This window comes from Octopus bimaculoides, chromosome 3 (assembly GCF_001194135.2).
Source record: "Octopus bimaculoides isolate UCB-OBI-ISO-001 chromosome 3, ASM119413v2, whole genome shotgun sequence".
NCBI classification, from domain to species: Eukaryota; Metazoa; Mollusca; class Cephalopoda; order Octopoda; family Octopodidae; genus Octopus; species Octopus bimaculoides.
The window spans coordinates 119,671,870-119,695,612 of NC_068983.1; the positions used below are offsets into that span (position 1 = coordinate 119,671,870).

At 34.7% G+C, this 23,743-nt stretch overlaps 1 protein-coding gene across 1 annotated transcript in view; it reads right to left on the minus strand.

The window, feature by feature from the left end:
- The window catches only part of LOC106876643 (cytosolic phospholipase A2), a gene marked incomplete at its 5' end in the record, with an annotated part of 48,139 nt that overhangs the window by 12,873 nt on the left and 11,523 nt on the right, over nt 1-23,743 (minus strand). Inside the window, 6 exons of the mRNA XM_052966783.1 lie at nt 2,994-3,108; nt 4,606-4,828; nt 6,535-6,671; nt 10,374-10,506; nt 14,298-14,335; nt 21,137-21,252. Coding sequence (XP_052822743.1) covers nt 2,994-3,108; nt 4,606-4,828; nt 6,535-6,671; nt 10,374-10,506; nt 14,298-14,335; nt 21,137-21,252 — 762 coding nt within the window. The remainder of the gene's footprint in view (nt 1-2,993; nt 3,109-4,605; nt 4,829-6,534; nt 6,672-10,373; nt 10,507-14,297; nt 14,336-21,136; nt 21,253-23,743) is intronic.

Below are 23,743 nucleotides of genomic sequence, written 5' to 3' on the forward strand. Positions count from 1 at the left end.
TGTGTGGGTGAAGAGAGAGAGAGAGAGAGAGTGTGTGTGTGTATGTATGAGGAGAGAGAGAGAGAGAGAGAGTTTGTGTGTGTGTGTGAGGAGAGAGGGAGAAAGAGTGAGAGAGAATGTGTGTGTATGTGTGTGTGTGTGTGTGCAAGGAGAAAGGGTGACAGAGAGAGAAATTAGAATGACACAGAGAAGAGAGCTGCAGAAAGAGAAAAATTTTAGTAAAACTGAAAGAGAAAGAAAGAGATTGACTTCATAAACTGACCGTTTCTGTATTTCTCACTCCACCCCTCCACTATATGTATAAGTGTATGTGCCTATGTATGTACATATGTATGTACGTATGTACGTATGTATGTATGTATGTATGTATGTATGTGTATGTGTGTGTGGATGTTTGTTGTATAAATGTTACCTCAAGTGTCATTATCACAAGTAGCATTTGTTAATCCTCATGCTATTAATTATCAGCATATCTCATCTATCCAACTCCATCTATCTCACTCATCTCTCTTTTTCCTTCTGTAATCCATATCATATTTCACTGTCTAAAATTCTATACTAAACACACTGTTCAATTTACCCAATTTGGAACTGCAGTTAAGTGGATCCTAGAGTCCTCAGCCTGCAGATGTTTAAATTCAATATTCAGCCACAGTTTGAGAATATTTACAAAAATCATTGACACTGTCTCTTCCTCCTCTGATAAACTTCAAAAACAAGTGTAATTTTCAGAGTCATCAATTCAAATTATCGTCATCGTCGTTGTTTAACATTCGCTTTCCATGCTGACATGGGTTGGATGGTTTGACTGAGGACTGGCAAGCCAGAAGACTGCACCAGGCTCCAATCTGATTTAGTAAGGTTTCTACAACAGGATGCCCTTTCTAACACCAACCACTCCGAGAGTGTTGTGGGTGCTTTTTCTGTACCACCGGGACGAGGGCCAGTCAGGTGGTATTGGCATCAACCATGCTTGAATGGTGCTTTTTACGTGCCTCTGGCATAGGAGCCAGTCAAGCAGCACTGGCAACTGGCTGCCATGCCAGTGGCACAGATAAACTGATAATAAACTGTATCATGGGTTTTTGTGTGTTTGTCTGTTTGTTTGTTATGGTAACTTTCAGCTATGATAAACAGGTAAAACAGCATGATATATAGTCTCTTTACCTTTTTGCCTTTTACTTGTTTCAGTGATTAGACTGTGGCCATGCTGTAGCACTGCTACGAAGAGTTTTAGCTGAACAAATCGATCCCAGTACTTGTCTTTTAAGCCTAGTATTTATTCTGTTAGTCTCTTATGCCAAGCTGCTAAGTGACAAGGATATAAATAAACCAACACCAGTTATCACACACACACATACACACACACTCATATGTGTTGGGCTTCTTCCAGTTTCCACCTACCAGATCCTTTCACAAGGCTTTGATCAGCCTGAGGCTAAAGTAGAAGACTTCTACTCATCACAGCAATATCTGGTTGCCAGAGCAAAGGATGCTTTCATGCAAACCTTACTGTGAACCAAATTGCTGCAGTGCTTTTGATTTTTTGCCAAGAGAACCTATAATAGCATTGTGGAATCCTCCTATTTACCACTTCACAACTTCTGCTGAAAAAGACTCCCTGTTTGCTGTTTGCTTTACTTTAAATGCTACACTTTATACTTTTAACAAAACTCATTCACAACTATTCTTATCCATGTCCAAAAGTCCTAAATGAACAGATCCTTCTGAAAAACAAGATTTTCTCCAACCACTCTAATCCAAGAAGGGAGCTAGTCGTCATAGCCTTTCCTTCTATCATCCTCTAACAATGCACTCTAGAGCTAGCCTTTCTCCTCATCAAACTCTTCAGTCTCTCTCTCTCTCTTTCTTTTCAGGAATCTATCTCAATACAGTTCTTTATCTAAGAGATGAGGAATTATGTACATTATTTACATTATTTACAATTGACAGATATTTGTCCTCATCTTGTTTGTTGTTAACACATTTCGGCTGATATACCCTCCAGCCTTCATCAGGTGTCTTTTGGGGGAAATTTCGAACCTGGGTTCTCATTCATAAGGTATTTTTCGATGTTATTATCATTATTATTATTATTATTATTATTATTATTATTATTATTATTATTCAGGTCACTGCCTGGAATCGAACTCGAATCTTGGGGTTAGTAGCCCGTGCTCTTAACCACTTCGCCATATGCCCGTGGGTGTAGTGGTTAAGAGCGCGGTCTACTAAGCCCAAGATTCCAAGTTCGATTCCAAGCAGTGACCAGAATAATAATAATAATAATAATAATAATAATAATAATAATAATAATAATAATAACAACAATAACATCGAAAAATACCTTAAGAATGAGTATCCAGGTTCGAAATTTCCCCAAAAAGACACCTGATGAAGGCTGGAGGGTATATCAGCTGAAACATTGTGTTAACAACTAACAAGATGAGGACAAATATCCATCAATTGTAAATAATGTATCTATCTTAATGTTTGAAAACATACCACAGTGTATTCCTTCTTCTAAAAGAGTAATTTCTCTGACCTTGCCAACTTATAGCTACTTTTTCAACATTTCATCACCTAGTATCTTTCTCCTTTTCCAGTAATCAACAATATGGCTTCCATAGAGCCAGATATGCTTCAGATTTCTTCTCTTCTATGTCACTTACCAAAGGTCCCTGCCCTTGAGAAGTTCAATGATAGCAATGTTGCTGAATTAGACATCTCCAAAACCTTCAACAATGTCTGGTCTGAGATCTTCCTTGCAATATTGCTACCCATGCTCAACATCTTTTTTCTTGGATGGAAATGTTACTGTTAGACCATACTATTGCAGTGTTTGATGATGGAGCTCTTTCCAATCCACATTCTACCAACTTTGTATGTGCTCATAATACTGAATCTCTGTTGGTAAATAGTGCCCCAGATTTTGATTAATGTAAGACTTTGATAAGTAATTACTCATGTTGAGTTAAAAATAAAGTGCTTACCTTGGAATGATTTAGCTGATACATCATTCTTGACATGAACACAGGTATAAATAGGCAAAGGTATATTTCCATCTCTTACTTTTATTTGTTGGTCACTTAATTTACTCTTTTGTCTCTGAAGAAATAGAACATGATTTATTAACTGGTTGGGGCTTTACTATAATTTAGCTTCAAAATATGATAAAATTTTCATTGTATTACAATTAGTTTTTGGTGATTAAAATTGTAAGGATTTGAGAAAATTTGAAAAATTGAATAAACATTAGTTATGAAAGCTTTTGTATTATGTCAGATCCTTAATTCATTGTGACTGTGTGCAATATATTCTCTATGTCACAATTCACCTTGCTGTCAGAGAAAATACAAGCACATCTGGGAAAGTTATTTGTAAATAGACTGACATTTTATCTAAGGATCGGGTCTTTCTTTCACCAGCTCAGTACAGCAGAAACAGAAAATGAATACCTTCTCTGTTAATTCTGTAGGCTAACTTGAACTGTATAAGGCTAGACTTCCTTGTTATCATTAAATAATTTAGCTCTGAACAATTTTCAGTCTTCTTCATGTCAGAGCATCAGCTAAACAGAAGTAATACTCTAATATTTGAAATTATTTCAGACATTACATATAAATATAATAAATGTTGTGAAAAAAAGGACATAAGATTGATCAAAAACTTTTACACATCGACACATTGCAACAATATGTACACTGATATACTGTCTCTTCAAGTAGTTATGTACTACTTAATTCGCCCAACCTCACTTCCTTCCTTTAACCTTATCATCTCTAAAGCCTAAAACTATATTCTAAACACTATTTAATCTTATGTCCCCCAAAATTCAATTTGCTAGAAACCTATATTGTACCACAGATCATGTATTAACTAAACAACAAAAAAAAAAAAAGTATATAAACATATCCAGAAAGTTTCACTCAATTTTGGCAAAACTTAATAAACAATAAGTAGGATAAAAACAAAATCATTAACTATGTTATTAATATTCATCATATTTGACTGTAAACAAATTATAGTGTTATTAATATATAAAGATATGTTGCTCAGTGTTTAGTATGTTGGACTCATGATAATAAGATCATGGGTTCAATTACTGGACTGGGTGGCACACTATGTTCATGAGCAAAGTACTTCATTTGATTCTGTTTTAGTCCATTCAGCTCAAATTGAGTGCCATCTGAATGCTGGTGCAGCCATCTTTCCCTTCATATCTTTAATGCTTAACTGAGACAAGGATGGAAGGGTTGAAAACATGCCTATGTTTGTTTGTGACTACATAGGTATCTTAAACAATTAGCAAAAGTATGGTACTTGCCACTGCATCATACTTGCTTCTTTCTATGTCTAAACAATACTTTGTTTTACTATACAATCAGAATGTAAAAAAGAACGATGAATTTAGAATTCTAGTTTGTTATAATTTAGTTTGGGGATAAATTGTTTCTCTTTATGATTAATGCACTTTTGCAATTAATTTTAAGTTTAATTGGGGAAAATGAAAATAATTAATGCTAAATTGTCTGAAATTTTCTGGACATTGCATTTTAGAAACAAATGTTATATTAAGGAAGAAAAAAAAAAAAAAAAAGTTACCCCTTTCAGTAATGTTTCTCCAACCAAAAGACCAAAAAAGTCTGTAAAACTAACAGGTTGACCAGTCCGTTTCTTCAACATTATTCGATCAATATATCGGTACATACTATTTGGCTTAAGTAACCACAAAAGGCTAGGTTCTATATTTTTTCTCAGTTCTTCATGGAGATTTTCTATCGGAGATTCTGGCCATTTCTTATGGGAATATAATGATGAAATATACCTGTGTAATATAAATTGAAAAATATAGATATCACTTGCCATGTGTAAATTATACTAAATATATATACACTACTGAAAGACCTGATGCTGATATTTTTTTGTCTGAGAGAAAAATCTCTTCATAGACATGTTGTGAAAACACAATAGATATAACTGAGTGATGAAAACATCATTGCAGCTGTGATTCATGAGAATTACATATATGTTGTTCCCTACCGTGGGATGGGGGGTGGGGGGATCAACGGCATGTATATATTTGTCACATGCTAAAACAAAATTTGTGGTTCAATGTGTAGGAAATAGTGGAAAATGCATTCACTGATATTGCAGAAAACTTGCTGGGCTTTAAAAGAAAAATCAGTGAATGCAATTGAAACAGTATTAGATTAAAATCACCATTTATGTATCGTTGTCCTGATGAAACAAAACCCCTTTCATCAGTTTTCCAGGGCATTTGGTCTTGATAGCCCTTCCATACTTAATTGCTTCAACAAGTTAGCATAATAATCTCCATTGAAGATAGTCAATAAACACAATACCTTTTACATCCCAAAACAATTAAGGCCATATTTGTGTTTCTTCAAGTGATAACTGGTGTTAGTTTATTTACATCCCTGTAATCTAGCAAAAATATACCAGTGGAATAAGTACCAGGCTTGGAAAAAAAAAAGGGAAAATAAGTACTGGGGTCAATTTGTTTGAATAAAGCTCTTCAAGGTGTTGCTCCAGTATGGCTGCAGTCTAATGATTAAAACAAGTAAAAGTTAAAAGGTAAACTATAAGTGCAGCCATAAATATAGGGAAACAAGATTCCTTCTAAAGTTGCAGTTAATAACCAGAAAAATTGCTATCATATTAGCAACGTAACTTATCTCAGACATTTAGGGCAGGCATTTACTAAATGTCACTTCAGAAAAGTTAAATGCAATGAGTGACTCTCAACTCACTTTACAAATACACACTTTGCCACCCAATGTGTGTGTGTGTGTGTGTGTGTGTGTGTGTGTGTGTGTGTGTGTGTGTGTGTGTGTGTGTATTCCATAATTCTCAATTTTGATATGTATTTTAACTCACATATAGTACCAACTATGGATACATATTGGTTGGAATATTGGAATAAGCAGATGTACTTCAAGAGGAAACAGCTGGGATTTACCCCAAATAACTTGTATATTCTCTTCTGCTATATAAAGGCAGGCTAAACAAATTTGGTTTTTCAAATTTGCATCTCAAAGGTAAGGTTCTCCATAAATGATTTTAAAAATCTATAATTTGCTATGAGAAATAACTCAACTTTTAGATTGACAATTCTCTCATTCTCTAAACGTCATCAATTTATCTCTTTTTTTTTTTAAGGTTATCACTGGCAATGAAAGCTGGTGCTACGGAATTTGCAGATGTGGAAGAGGTGAAGAAAAAAACGATAGAGGTGTTAAAAGGCATTACTCCACAAGAGTTCCAGCACTGCTTCAAACAGTGGAAAACGCATATGAAGAATACTTTGAAGGCAATGAAAGTGTAAACATGTAAAACTTAGTGAATAAAATAATACTGCAAAATTCCAGTTTCTTTTAGGTACCTCTTTGTCTATCACCATGCTTGCCCTAGAGGTTATAACAAACAAGACTACTTTTAGAATAAGATTTAAGAGTATATATAGATATAAAATTATTTAGAGAAGAGCCATGTATACAAGCAGTTACTTACCAAGAGGAGCCTGAAAGACCTCCTAGATATGTAACACTGTCTAATATTTTACTTTTCTGCAATGCATTGAGAACTCCACTGAATCCAACCATAGCTCGGAAACCACCTCCAGATCCAATTACGGCAATATTTGGTACCTGTGGAACATAGTTGGAAAGTCTGATGTAATGTTTGTGCTTAGGTGTGTATATGTATGTGCATGTGTGCATGCATATTTATGTATGTATGTGCAAGTATGTATGTTTGTATGCATATGCACATATATATGTGCGTGTGTGTATTTATATACACACACACACACACACATGTGCACATACACATGCATGTCCACAAACATACACATGCATGTCCACAAACATACACACAGAGAAACATGTATAATAGTGTGAACATTTTACCCTGAACAGAATGTGTATAGCATTGGCATTATGTTTTGAATATGATGATTTGTGACTGTCTTTAATCGTCTGTGTGTTTATATTCACACACACACACACACACACATTCTTTTATTTGTTTCAATCATGCTGGAGCACTACTTTAAAAGGTTTTTAGTCAAAGAAATAGACCCTAGGACTTATTCGTTGTAAGCCTAGGACTTATTCTATTGGTCTCTTTTGCTGAACCACTAAGTTATGTGGAGATGAACATACCAGCATTGGTTGTCAAGCGATGGCAGGGGGACAAACACAGACAAACACAATACACACACACGCACATATATATATATGATGGACTTCTTTCAGTTTCCATCTACTGAATCTACACACAAGGCTTTGGTCAACCCGAGGCTATTGTAGAAGACACTTGCCCAAGGTGCCACACAGTGTAACTGAACCTGCAACCATGTGGTTGAGAAGCAAGCTTCTTACTACACAGCCACACTTGTGCCTTATACATATGTATAAATATATATTGATTGGCTCTTCATTGGTTATGATGATAAATGTTCAGCCTGCTTAGGAAATTAATGGGCAAGCAACTAACCATGCTGCAAGAATGCATACCCTTAATGTAGGTCTCAGGGAGATTCAGCATCAAACTGAGTGTGACAAGGCTGGCCTTTTGAATTACTGGTACAACTCATTTTTGCCAGTTATGTAAACTGGAGCAACAAGAAATAAAGTGTCTTGCTGAAGGATGCAATACACTGTTGGGAGTCAAACTCACAGCCTTATGATCATGAGCTTAACACCCTAAGCTCATGATCAGAAGGTTGTGAGTTTGACTCCTAGCAGTATTGCATCTTTACATACATACATACATACATGCATATCTGCTGGCACTCCGTCGCTTACAACATTGAGGGTTCCAGTTGATCCGACCAATGGAACAGCCTGCTCATGAAATTAACGTGCAAGTGGCTGAGCACTCCACAGACACGTGTACCCTTAACGTAGTTCTCGGGGATATTTAGCGTGATACAGTGTGACAAGGCTGGCCCTTTGAATTACAGGCACAACAGAAACAGGAAGTAAGAGTGAGAGAAAGTTGTGGTGAAAGAGTACAGCAGGGTTCGCCACCATCCCCTGCCAGAGCCTCATGGAGCTTTAGGTGTTTTCGCTCAATAAACACTCACAACGCCCAGTCTGGGAATCGAAACCACGATCCTATGACCGTGTGTCCGCTGCCCTAACCACTGGGCCATTGCGCCTCCACGCATGCATGCATATAGTCTGTAAATAAAAGGAATGTGAGTTTCTTAACCACACAGTCATGCTGGCAGCTATGAGAATGTAATTACTCAAAAATTTATGACATTCAGACACAAGTGGAATATTTATAACAACCTATATCAGATTCAGAGACATGTAAATGTGGCTAACATGAAACCAAATCAAAACTTTTATAACTAAATGCAGTGTTATTTAAATGATGCAGTGGAAAGTTATCTGAAGAAATGCCAATTCCAGAGCTATTTGTCATTGAAGAAGCCAAGGACTTTAAACAAAGGTATGGGTTTCATGGAGGCTGGTCGTTTTGGTTGGGTGGTTCAGAAACTCTTAAATATGATGACATTCTTTAAAAGATGACATGACATTTGTAAACTGCATTTGACTGGTAAAAAGAAGTCACAAGATACAGAGATTGGTGAAAATATATAAGATTTTCATGATCAAGTTTTAATACACTGGTATATTTGATAATCCAGAACTGCACTGGTGCCATGGCGGCTGTATTAGTAGAACCCCCTTCCCCTCACCACACTTATACACCTTATTACATTAGAGCATTAATTCAAGTATCACTTGAGTAAGGTATCATATTTATTATATTTACATACACATAGACACAGGAGTGGCTGTGTGGTAAAAAAGCTTGCTTCCCAACCACATGATTTCAAGTTCAGTCCCACTGCATAGCACCTTGGGCAAATGTCTTCTACTATAGCCTTAGGCCAACTAAAACCTTGTGAGTGGATTTGGCAGACAGAAACTGAAAGAAACCCAAATATATATACATGTATATGTGTCTTTGTGTCTGTGTTTGTCCCCTCATTACCATTTAACAACTGGTGTTGGTGTGTTTATGTCCCCATAACTTGGTGGTTCAGAAAAATTTATGTTATCAAATGGTTTTCTACTGATAACAATTTCCAGAAATGGAGAGGTTGTAGTAAAAGTCAGCTCACTGCCTAACCATCCTTATAATCCTTTCTACTCAAATTTTGGGTGGGAGGAGGCTAATCAATTACATCAAACCCAGTACTTGACTGGTACTCATTTTATCAACCCTGAAAGGATGAAAGGCAAAATCGTCCTTGGGAGAATTTGAACTCAGAACTTACAGACAGACAAAACGCTGCTAAGCATTTTGCCCAGTGTGTTAATTCTGCCAGCTCCCTGCCTTTGCTGTCCTGAAGCTATACAGTAATGGTTTCAGATTTAGGCACAAAGCCAACAATTTTGAGAGATGTAGATGATACCATCAACACCAGTATTTCACTTGTATTTTATTTTATAGACTCCAAAAGGTTGAATGGGACTTGGAATTCAAAATGTAAAGTGTTGGAACAAATGCCCTAAAGCAGTTTTTCTGGCACTGCAACAATTCTACCAGGGTTCAATCTCCAACAATTTACTACAATTACTACAAGCTTTAATGACCATCTACAGCAGCTAGGTGGTGTCAAACAAATTTCTGGTCTTTTGTCTTTTCCTTTCTGCCCTGGGAGATTAATGAGGATGAGTTGACCTCTTGATCTTTCTCTGGTCATGGAAGGATCAGAAAGATAATTCTAGAGAAATCTATTCTGTTTGGTTCACCTACTTAATTACCCAATTTATAAATACTCTGTGAAATATTAAGTCACTTTCTTTTGGTCAATTTAGCTGCTGTCCAAGGAGCAAACTTTTGATGTCTATGTGTGTGAAGGTAGAACTTTATTATCTCTAGCTGCCTATATTACTTTTACTCTTTCTCTATCTTACTCTCTAGCAGTACAGCAATGAAGCTAGCTTTCACACAGAATGAACCATGGGTCAACAAAATATATTTTACTGCATTTACAGACAATGTGTACACACAATGTCATGATGGTGTCATTTATTTGATATTGTAACAACTAATATCATGATTCATATTAAATAAATGACCATTTTTATAATTGATTAATTGTTCTTCATTCATTCATTTCCTGCTGCATCATGATCATCATTCAAACCTCATTTTTAGTGACTACCAATTTTTCTTCAAATTATGTCATTACAAAGCTATTACCTTGGTAAACTATTCTGTCTCATTTACTAATTGTTTTCCATGAAGCTGGTGTTCCTATGTATTTTACACCAGTCTTTGTTTAAAACCATTAAAATATATTCAAAAGAAATCCAACTCACCTCTTCAAGACTTTGTGGGGCATCATCCTCTAATAAATTATTCAAAGCTTCATACACTCGGCACTTTCGGTTAGTTAAATAATCTTTCTCATCATCAGAGAGGCAGAGACCATATCTCAAATCTGGTTTCTGGCTGAAATTATTAATTCATACTTTAACAATGATTTCATTTTAGTTTCATTTCGTTTAATTTGTTTGTTTGTTTTTTCCTTTCTTGCTTTATTTTAATTAATGAATAGAACTCATTTATAATGAGAAGATTGTTTAAATCATCATCACCACCACCACAGTAATTCAAAAGGACCAGCTTTGTCACACTGTGTCATGGTGAATCTCCCTGAGAACTACATTAAGAGTATGTATGTTTGTGGTATGCTCAGCAACTTGCCTGTTAATTTCATGAACAGTTGATCATATCAACAGGAATGTTTGTTGTAACTGATGGAAAGCCAGACAAATTAGCCACTGATTTTGTTGTTTTATGTCATCGTCATTATGATCCTCCTCCTCCTCCTCCTCCTCCTCCTCCTCGTTGTTGTCATAACCCAAAATTCATTCTTAAATATCTGAGATGAGTTCTTGTTAATATGATTATAATTTTTCAGAGATTATAAGCTTTATCTTTGGAGATGAAATATATTTCACTATTTACATTTACATTATGTTTTGATAAGTTTGATCTTCCATTGTGCACAGGTGTCTTAATACAATGTGTATACACAACAGTACATAGCGCTAAGTTTTGAAAGTACTCTATTTATATGTTTCAGAGATTATAAGCTTTATCTTTGAAGATGAAATATATTTCACTATTTACATTTACATTATGTTTTGATAGGTTTGATCTTCCATTGTGCACAGGTGTCTTAATACAATGTGTATACACAACAGTACATAGAGCTAAGTTTTGAAAGTACTCTATTTATATGTTTATACTCCATTTATATGTTTGCTGTTATTGTTAAGTACATCGTTAACATTTTCAAGGAATATTTTGATGATTTAGCTCTGGATCAGTCATGGATAAACTGTGGTACACAGGACTTTCTGAATGGCACACCTATAAAAATATTACCTTGCATATTTTAATAGTACAGCCCACCTGATAACAATTCATGCCTCATGTGGCCTGTTTTTTGAAAAAAGGTTGCCCACGTCTGCTCTAAATAGTATAAAGCTGAATCATGCAGCTTGGTTAAGACTCCTGACTGACAGATACATACTCTGGCAACATGAGAAGACATTGAAGTTCTTATAGATCAAATGAACTCTCTACATATTCTGTTCAGTTGTCTCAGAAAAAAAAGAAAGAAAGAACTACCATTCCTTATATTTCCAGGAAATATAATCTGCATCAATACATCAGTTTATAGAGAAAAAATGTGTTTCCTGAGAAATAAATACATTCCTGAACAACAAATAGTCATCACAGAGACCCACATCCCCATTCAAGCACAAAGTAGAGGTGAATCTGGGTCCCATTGTGTCTCTACTTTACCATAAATGATAGTCTGAGAAACATTGAGAGAGTTTACAATACACATAACTTCAGAACTGAGTTCAATAATAACATCAGACTTTGGAAATTCCTTAAATTCAAACCTACTCAGGAATAGCTTGAATATAAGAACTGCATCTGTATAATCCATATCTCCATAAACAGAAATTGGGAAGTCTCTAATGGAATATTTGCTTTAATGAGAAGAGAAACTTCTAAGTTAGGAATAGCCAAAAATATATGGTACAGAAAAAAAAAATCATGTATATGGAAGTTTGCATAATCAATAGAGAACTATAATGGAACGTTAGAAAAATCCTAATTGTGCATATTGCTGAAAATCCAGTCTGTAAATATAACATTGAAATTAGACTGATATGGTCGCCTTTTGTGAAAAATAAAATTAAATAATCTAAAAATCAATCAGGGGTCAAGTTGGTATGAACATTACTTCTTTTAGTTTCAAAATAAAGATTTTGTCTTTGAATCAAATCTGTTACTATGTACACATTCCAGAAATGATATACCTGATGGCAATCAAAGATCAAACTATCGAAAATATGGTGTAGATGTAAATATTTGAACATTTTTCATATTTAGATAGTCTGTTTATAAGCGTACTCTAAATTCATATACCTTAAAATGCAGTGAATAGAAGATTGTGTAAAAAAATAAAATTTGGCCAATGGTCTCTTAATTGTCTTCCACAGATAATAATGATTTCTCAGTTTTGCTGCTCCTGCTTATTGAATTGTATAGTCAGAGTAAGCTTATATACTGTTTGTAACTTTCTGAATTAAAGTGAAATGTTTTAGTCTGAAATCAAAACCTAGTTGTAGTACCTGTAACATAGCTAGTGTTTGTGCTGTCCAAGGTGGTCCTTGAACTTTTTCCTTTACTATTTCAATGCCACACAGGTCAGACTACCCAACACTCTCATTTGCTTTTAGATGCATTAGTGTGTAGTGCGTAGTTCAGTCACCCCTTCCTGTGTGCTGCTTACTATTTTAGGTCAACAAAGTATTTTTCGATTTCAACAATTGTCGCAGGACATTCGGAGGCATTTAGTAACAAACCATCGTAAGTGCCACAGCTTAAAACAGAGAAAAGCACAAAGTTTCGCGACTTTCAGAATGTGATATCTCAGCAAGGAATGAAGTTAGGAAGCTGGTTTTTGTGTCTTAAAATGACTGTGAAGACCTTCTCTAATCATTTCACCCATGTAAAATTATTTATTTATGCATGCATCTGAAAGATGAATTAATGACTGCATCTTTCTCATTTTGCAGAATATATTGGTACTACAAAACAGTGTATCACATTGCATATTTTAGCCATAATATCTAGAAAAACATACAGAGATCCCCCATCCCACTTAAAGGTATTGTTTGTGTTTCAATATACCAGTGTAAAATGATACAGGGACCACACCAAAGTTATTGATTGAGTGTGTGTGCTTACGATGGTGTTTTACTAAACTCTCTAGTTCAAGTTTGGGTGAGCGAGCATCGTGTCAATAGTGTCAAGGTAAATTTTTTACAGAAGGATTTTCGACCTTATTGCAAGCCTCACAGTTCTTCCTTCCAACTTTTTCGGATTCTAGATGTTGTGACAAATAAAATGATATACTAACCTTGAAAATGACTGGGGTGGCACTATTCTGTTATTTTATGGAGTAATCAGTTATAAACAAAGGTAAACAATTTCTAACAGGAATTATTGTCTAATAGCATTCATTGTCATTCTTCTTATTTCATCACTTTCATTTCATCTTCCATTCTCAACAATAACTTCCTTTATCATATTAACCATTCATGATTTTTCAATAAAATTTTATCGACAAAGAAGCATGTCTCAGTTCAGGATTAACTGATATATAAATAAATGTATTCAGAATTCATTTACTTTGGTATTCATTTCAACACCACTCTGATTCAACAGAATGTAATTCATACATACTTGGGTGAGTATGTTTTTGTAAAGGTTTTGTGTATATGAATAGTGTATATACTTCGTATATAGAGTGTGTATATGTGTGTGTATTCTTAAAACAATGTGAAGTAACTGAGGAGTGTAACTGTTTAGTCATGGTGCAAATAAATAGCCTAGGGAGTGTAGAATGATCCACATTCCTGTCATGGGTAACATATTGATAACGTTTGATTGGAATGTTTGTATTTCCCTGAAAAATCATTTCTTTTATTGGGAAATAATACTTAGTAGGCTGTGGCTTGTGTCTTTCAATCAGTTTCTTATCACCAAAACAAAGAAATCTCATTATTTGGGAGTTTTACTGAATTGTGAAATGATGAGAGTGAGGATTTGGTGGCAATAGAAAATCGAAAAGATTAAATTGATTCTGATATTTTAAATAAGAAATATTTTCTAGGTAAAAAAAAAGTTAAATTTAACAAAATTTAACTTACTTCAGTTCAGTTTTCAGTTCAATATCAAGTTCTATAACCTGAAAGCAACAGAAAAATGTTGAAAAAAATATTTTACATTTTTGATTAACGTTATTTACATCATTGCATTTATTTACTTTGTAAAAGACAATTTTAAACATCCTTTTTGTGACCATACTTTAAAGTTCACTGATATTGCAGTTCATCTCAAACCAATGTTTGTTCACTGTGAAGCATTTAACTCTTTAGCATTCAGATTTCTCTGTCAAATGTAATACTTATTTATTAACATTGATATGAATTAGTCATGCATTACCTTGCAGCTTTGAGATTTCAATGATGTAATTGTTTAGTTTTAGAATAACATTGTAGGGTAAGTGTGAGAGGCTGGATCTGGTCAGTTTGAAGATAAGACAGATGGAATATTTTGGCCAGATATGGCTGGTTTAATGCCAAAGAGTTAAGACTTTACTAATAATAGGCGATAATTCTCACATGGCACATTCTCAGTCTTATTTACAGCATACAGGTTTAACCAAGTAATCAACTGTCCAAGATCAGAGGCTTACATACAGTGTATGCTGCCCAGGGCAGTTTTGTCTTTGCCTTTTCCCAAGTCCCTAAGCTCAATACAGGCATATATAGCAAACTCAAAAGTGCCATCCATACTTCATGATACCTGCTATGCAACAAAGAAGTTATACAACAATGAAGGCGATACTTTACAGCTTGAACATACTTAGGTTTAAAGACATTCTGGACATAACTATCTTATGTTTTATATATATTCAAGACTACATTGTGTCCTTCCATGTCTAATGTCACCTTCCTTTAAAAAATATGAGAGAAATTTAGTGCTATTCTTGCAGATCAAGCTTTTGTGTAGATTCTTCTATTGGCTCATCTGAACATTTGTAGATTCCAGTCATGGTCACATTAGAGACAGGCTAGTTTAACTTGGTCAGCAGCAACAGCTACTTCTCTTTTGATTTTACTGATTTACATTTCAGCATGGATGCTACTGCTATTTTATGTGTATGTGGTTACTGTGTTTGTGCTCATGAAATGGGAGAGAATTGTATTAAGATGACATTGTTGTAGTGTTTGGAGTGCTGTAGGTGTGTCACATTTTTGCATGGGTTTGTTCATGCAGTGACTCAGACTGTGAGGGTTAAAACAAAATCAAATTGTGGCTTTTGTATATCTAAAGTGTTTTTCATTTTTAATATTCTTTGTTTTGTTCTGAAAGTAGTCTGTGGGTGTGGTTTATGTTATTTGTAGTTCATGATTTGTTTAAAAGCCATGATAGGACTGGCAAAATCCATGTTGGATTGATTGTATTGTTTGAACACTAGTACTATTTCTTTGCTTGCTACTATTTTGTTTCTTAACTATGTTTTATATGTTCTGTAACTGTTCTAGGTGTGTATATAATTCTAAGTATTTGTTTCTTTTGTATATGTGTAGTGCATTTATACTGTGATGGTTGGAAGTGATTTATGTTCTCAGTGTTGTTGCTATGAGGGAGATGATGGATTTGACAAATACAACTAAGTCTGTTGTTTTGGAACCAAGTTCTCAGGAGTCTGATGCCGGGCTGGAGAAATTAATTGTACAACTGTGTCTGGATGATAGAAGGAAGATGTAAATGGAATGTTATCTGAGTATGAGGCTGTATATATGTTTTATGGAGGAATATGATGGTTGGATAGATATATGTTGAAAAATGCAATAGCAAAATCAGATCATTGTGCTTTTGCAGATTCTAGATAAATTACTGTTGTAAAGTATATAGGCTTGTGACCTGAGAGGCAGTTTGTTCATTAGTGTTTTATGTTGTTTCTTGAGAAGGTGTTGGGTATTTGTGCACAAATGTGCTGTCAGGGATGGCATTGAAAGCTTTTCTGGTGCTAATGGTTGTTAGAATGTTGCTTGTTGAAGCCATGACACATTTTTTGCATATAGTGTGGTCATTGAATGTAGTCATCTGAATCTGTTGTGATTTGTAGAAAGGAAGATCCGAGGTATTGATATCAAAGAAGAGACATTGTAAAATAGCTGAGGATGAGCATAAAAGTATGTAGCACTTTAGGATCCTGAAGAGTGAGAAACTAAACTATATTTCTTGCAAGTCTCCTTTCCAACTTCCACTTCTCTTGACAAAGAATCGAAGAGACCAAATTCTAAATCCTGTCAATCTGTAGCTTATACTGAAGCTGTTATTATTACAATGATATTAGCTGCAAATCAACCTTGTCAAAACTGAGAGCATCACTACAGATAAGACACAGCCAAATCTGGGCATAGCAATTTATGGCAGACCTATAAAACAGGTAGTGTAATTTGTCTATCTAGGGCATAACTATTAGCTTCAAACAGCAACAAGATTGTTGGCTACTACAGAATTGCAGGTGCCACTTAAAAAGCATCCACACTGTACTTATGTATGGATTAGATTGTGTCATCTGATCTCAAATATGCAACTTCAAAAACTGAAGTATTTAAAAACAATGTCATGAAATTTATAACTGAGAAACACATGACTGACAAAGTTAAAATGCTAAGTCTATGAAAAGTGGCACAACTACAATAAATTTCAATTAGCTTTTAGTAAAGTTAAAAGCAACTCACTAAAACTGTTAACATTTGGAAAGAGGAATAAGAATGTCCCCAAGAGCAGATGGAAAGTGAAAATCCTAAATATTCTATGTCAACCATAAGCAGAATTCAATATAATGATATTGAGCTAGGATAAATGGAGAAAATATGTTCATGATGTTTTGTATTCAGTTTCAAATACAAATAGTAACTAATGATGCACACAAGCACAAGACCATGTGAGATGATATTGCTTTTATTTCAAGGTACAAGTTCATGATTTTATCCATTGGGCATCCAGTGAAAAAAGGAAGGTCACTGTCATCTTCTATGTGGAACATATGTATACTTTTGTTGTGTGTTGTCTTTTTTTGCATTATTTTTGATAGCTGATTTTCAAGAAATCTGATAAGGTCATTAGTATAGTTTTGAATGACGGGTATATTATTTGAGATTGTTATTGGCAGTATGATGTGGATGTTGTTTCTATTGATGTTACCACTAACAGCTGTGTATTTTGTTCTATTTTATGCAGAATCTTCACTTTTAGATTTTAACAATGCTTCATGCTTAACTCAAAACATTTAATGCAGGTTTTCTCAAATGATGTGTCATAGATTATTAGAAATATACAATCAAAGGTTTTAGAAAATCCATCTTTATGTTATAGAAAATAAATATTAATCTTTCAGAAAATCTATATTAATGCACGCTCATAATTTTGTCATTCATATACAGGTATAATTAATGAAATACAGTAACAGATTTCTATATTTTACCTAATTTTTAACTTCATAACATAGTTTTGTTCAAATTTGTATGTAAAGTGCTGCAGTGAATATTTTTCTATTTAGTTTTCTAGTGTACCATGAAACCAAAAAGATTGTGAGCCACTTACTCATCATATTTACTTGTTACAACAGTCTTCAGTAATGAATATTTATCACAAGGCCAGTTTCCTAACCATAACAACGATTGAATTAATTAGCATGTCCAGCCATTACTAAGACCACAGGTGAAATTTGAGGGATATTTTAGTTGCTTTTTCTTGTCGGTCAAACGACAATGTAAAGGTTTTTATTGTTGACCCGAGTTTCTATTTGTGTCACTTTTCAGTTCCAGATAATTCTAATTTTAGTTTGTTTGTTCCATGGGATAGTCACTAATTGCACTTATTATGAGATTCAATTAACCATTAAATTAGCAATTAATGTCTGTTAAAACAATATCCTGCATCATCTAATTAACTTATGCAGCCAAATATAAGTTGATAAGTTGTGTTCAGTCATTAATAGATTCCAAATGTTTTATGCTCTTTGCCTCTTCGACACTAATCCAGAGTGGGTCATATCCTACTATGGAAGATAAATAACACAAAGAATTCAAAGGCAGTGGTAACACTAAATCTAACCTCTTCTTGGATAAGCTTTCATTTTCACCACCTCCTTTCTCTATCTTAGCCCTATCTCTGAGAGTGAGAATGTTAACATTCACTTTTTTTAGAACCACTGCAATGAAGTAATTTGTTCATCTATGAAACCATAGGCTTGAATCTGATCCTTGCCTTGGAAAATTGAATAAAAGTATTCTGCAGTTGTTTCAAATTTATTCACATGCCATAATGAAACTCTGTTTTGCTGTGGCAAAGGACATTTGTCCTGTTTTTAACAAAGGTTGCCAGTATGACAGAGTCATCAAATTAGCCAAACATTTGGCTTCAACCATTTTGGGCCAGTCTATGAGATCTCTATATTCTTTAAAACTACTCAATTGCTTCTTGGTTCATATTTCTGCTCTATTACTTTATATTCTGCAGTACTTTTACGATGACCACTGTGATCTTCATTTGTAACAAAATGCCAACAGTGTGTTGAATAATTTTAGAAAGTGGCTCCACAGATATGTTCTATTACTAATTTCATCAGTGCCTCATAGTTTTGTTTCAGTTGTAGATGTTAACAAACTTGGCATTGTAAAATAGTTTGATGACTTTTGACATTTAGAAATTTAATCAAATTGCTTTTCCTTGAGTTTGTATTTAGGGTATGCACTTAAGTACTTTCATAAACTCATTGCTATTCCTTTTTGGTCTTCACCTTTGTAAAAAATGAAGGAAATGTCCTTAGCCACATCAAGTCAGCACTTGATTATGCTGGGGGATTTAGAGTGAAACATGTGCAGAATACTTTATTCAAGTTTCCAAGTCAAGTATCAGATTCAAATGTATGGAACAGAAGTGTTCACTAACAGAATAAAAACATTAAAGAAAATGCTCATTATGTTATTGCCAGTAAATTGATAATAAATTGCCAGTAAATTGATAATACGTCAAGTTCTTTAATTTCTCTGTTTTAGCCATAATGATTAAGTTCATACTGGAGCAACATGTAAGCAAATATCTTTCTCTGGCTTATTTATATATTCTCTGGCACCAGAGTATTCAACATGTAAATGACTTTATTCATAGCAAATGATACTTATAAAAAATTAACAATGTTTTTATGACACATTTGTGACACTTGAGACTTTTTGAGACATTTAATTATTCCTCATGTGGTTAATTTTTTTATTGATTGACATTTATGATACTTTGTCAATGATCTACAATTTAACTCTGCTAGCCAAGATGTTCATCTGGTCTTGCATTATATTTTAAACTACATTGATTAGGGAATCAAATCAAAGACATAATTAACATATTGAAATAATGTTATGAATAATTACAACAGTCATGGGCAAATTACAGCCCACAGGACTTTCTGACTGGTACACCTAATGAAAGATTACCCTGAAATTTTTAGCAGTGCAGCCTGCCTAATGATAAAGCATGTTACATGTAACCCCATTCTCCAAAATATGTTGCCCATGCCTGATCTATAATACATTAAAATATCTATAAGAGAATTTACAAAACATTGCATTTCCCTGAACCCTGCCTGTACATTAGTTACCTATACATTCTTTGACCTGTCTACTCATGCAGATAATTCTTTTGAGACAGATAGTGTTATCTGCCAAACTGACCATAGTAAGGGTTAGGTCCTTGAGGTAAAATACTAAGTTTTGTATGAGATTTGAGAAAGTATTGTTGATTAGTCTGAACCATCTCAGGGTGGTGGAAAACAAATTTGATTTTTATCTTGGCTTAAACTACAGAAGGTCAGAGCGAGGGAAAGTTAAATGGCAATGTTGTAATTTCTGTCTACCTATGTCTTTTGAAAAACCTTCTCCACACATGTGCACACATGTACATGCTGACACACACACACACACCATCATCATCATTTTCACAGTTTTTTCTCATGTCAACTCTTTTAATCATCTCTTACTTCATGCAGGGTTACAGAATACCTATTAAAATAACCAGAAAACACACAGATAATACATGTGCATGGTTACACATGCACATATGCACACACACACAATTTCAAGCTGAAAAATGCAGTATCCATTCCTCCTAGCATGTACACACGTGTATATATGCATGGGATACATGGATGCAGAGATGGCCAATGGGTTACGAAGTCCATTTTGCAATTGAGCAGTCTCAGGCTTGATCTAAAGCACAGCAACCCAAGTGCTTATCTGACCCCACAGCCTGAAGTAATCATATTGTGGAGCATTCTCAGAGACTTCAAAGAGTATTTAACATGTAAATGACTTTATTCATAGCAAATGATACTTATAACTATTTAACAATATTTTTATGACACATTTGTGACACTTAAGACTTCGACAAGGACATGTGTTATCCTCATTGGAGAAAATGTGAAAAAGAAGGGAATATGTTACAATACTGTTTAATCCATCCACAAGGTAGCAGAATTGGTAGTGCAAAGAAAAGAATGCTATGTCATATTTAGTTACATCTTTAAATTTTCTGTGCTCAAACTTTGACCAAACATGAACTGAAGGATTCATTTGACAACATCTTCACAAAAACTTTGTGTTAGAAATCATTAACTCTGTCTAAAGCATTTCCATGTGTTTGTTGTAAATATCCATGTATATTTTCAGACTTTTAGTTAGCCTTTATTTCATATGTTCCAAGTAATATAAAGCTTTCTTTTCAAAAAGCCCAAATAACTCTGATGGTTGAAAGAAATTGCAAATGTGTGTCATATATGATGCATGGACACCAGAGAAATATACCATCTGTACCACATGTGATGCACAGGACAGACAATGGGTTAAGATGATGAAATTTACTCAAATGAATAAAGAGAATATGTAAACAGAGCATCAAATATATGTATACATACCTCATTAAAATAAACTGTTCTCTTCTCAAATTTATCTTTTGGTAAACTGTTGCCTTTAATTGTAACGGTGCCAATTTCCTGGTCTACTGTGTAGTTTGCTTCCATCAAAGTGATTTCTGAAAGAGCCAAAGAAGACAATAATGTATGAACAAGGATTAAAAAGAAATGCTTTGTGACTAGAGTTTATTTTTTGTCTTACTTTTTGCTTGTTTCAGTCATTGGACTATGGCCATGCTGGAACACTGCCTGGATGGGTTTTAGTTGAACAAATTGCATCCAGTATTGTTTTTCTTCCTTTAATCTGGTAACTATTCGATGGGTTTCTTTTGCCAAAGTGTTAAGTTACAAGGACCTTAACAAACTACCAGCAGTTGTCAAGCAGTGAGATCATGCACACATGCGCACATGCATGCGACACACACACACACGTGTAGTAGGTTTTCACAGTTTCTGTCAATGAAATTTGCTCACAAGGCATTTGCCCAATGAAATTTACTCAGAAGACATTTGCCCAAGGTGCTGCACAGTGAGACTGAGCCCAAAACCATGTGGTTGCAAAGCAAGCTTCTTCACCACACAGCCAAGTCTGTTTATAATTTGATAAGATATGTGAGTTTGATTAAATTGAAAATGGGATTTTTAAGTGATTGAAATTGCTTAAAGTTTATCTTTCTCTCCCTACACTTCTTATATCTTCGATTTTTCCTGTCCACCACCGCCTAAAATACATTGACAACAGGACCAAGTTATTAATTCATTCTTTTCCTGTAGTAGGCTTGGTAGGTAACTGTTAGTTTATGAAAACTATTGGATGTTCAAATAATGCTTGGTTCTATACCTCAGGGCTATCTTTAAACAATTACACTGTGTAACATGACTTTTGTCCTTAGGTAGCAACTGTTACTTCCTATTTGCTTACTCCTAGAAAGTATGAAAAATGGCTAATATTTCCTTCAAACTTTGCTTTTGTTACATTTATTCAAACCCCAAAGAATCCCCCTCAACACATGGCTATGATGATTCCCCACTACTCCTGCTCATGATCAGAGATGCACATATTGTCAACCATTAAGGGACATGTTCAAGTGATTACAGTCAAGCAACTGACAAGCAAATCTGTGATATTGAGCAGAATATCTGCTATAACAATATTTCTGCTTCAGCAACTCAGAACTGAATCTTTCTGAAATGTAATGAAAAATAGATCAGTTTCAAAACAGGTCATAAAAACAAAATTTGAAGGGAATAGTAGTGATTTCCTTTGATTTCTCAGTGGAAGCAAATAGGAAATAACACTTACTGACTAAAGACAAACAAACCCCCAAATTTTGTTACACAATGTGGTGCACCAGCATGACCGCAGCCACTTGGCTGAAACACATAAATAAATAAATAAATAAATGTTATCTGATAGAAGACTAAGTATTTGTTGTCTAAATATTAGTCGACAAAATGAATGTCCACTTATTGAAAATCTACTAAAATGATAAGCAGTGTGTTTGCATCTGACTTTCATAGACATACTGATTAGTCATTTAGTCAGCTGGGCAGAATTGTTAGCATGCCAGGCGAAATGCTTAGCGGTATTTCGTCTGTTTTTATGTTCTGAGTTCAAATTCCGCTGAGGTCGACTTTGCCTTTCATCCTTTTGGGGGTCAATAAATTAAGTACCAGTTGCATACTGGGGTCGATCTAATTGACTGGCTCCCCTCCCCCAAAATTTCGGGCCTTGTGCCTAGAGTAGAGAAGATTTAGTCAGCTGAGTTGTGATACTTTTACTGTTTCCATATTTCTAGGAAATACAAGCATCTTATTTAGCTGAGTGAATATTAAATTGAAATGTATCCAAAATGATTTGGAGCAGAGAGCGAGACTGATGACTGGGGGATGCATCAAGTGGCTTCTAGCAGCAGAAGTCTGAACTGCAATGGGTTTGTCCCACAGAGAACGGTTCTGAATGCTTTTGGGTACCCTACCCCCTCATACACACACACACATAGCATACGAGAGGGTACCCAAAAATAACTGGAAGCATTCTCTGCAGAGTGGTTGGTAGGAAGAGCATTCAGCTGTAAAAACTATGCCAAAACGGACACAGAAGTCTGGTGAAAGCTCTTGCCTTGCCAGACATTAAACGATGATGAAATATATATATACATTTTGACTGTGGCCATACTGGAGCACCACGTTTAGTCGAACAATTCAACCCCAGGAGTAGTACTTATCCTATTGGTTCTCTTTTGCTGAACCATTAAGTTACGGGGATGTAAACACACCAACATCAGTTGTCAAGCAATGATGGGGGACCAAATGCAGACACACAAACATAATCATATATATATATATATATATATATGCATCTATATATACATGTAGATGTAGGTATGTACATACATGTTCATATATATGCATATACTCACATATTATTTGTATTATATATATATATATATATATATATATATATATATACAACGGGCTTCTTTCAGTTTCCATCTACCAAGTCCACTCACAAATCCACTTCTATAGTAGAAGACACTTGCCCAAGGTGCCACACAGTGGGACTGAACCTGGAACCATGGGGTTGGTAAGTAAGCTACTTACCACACC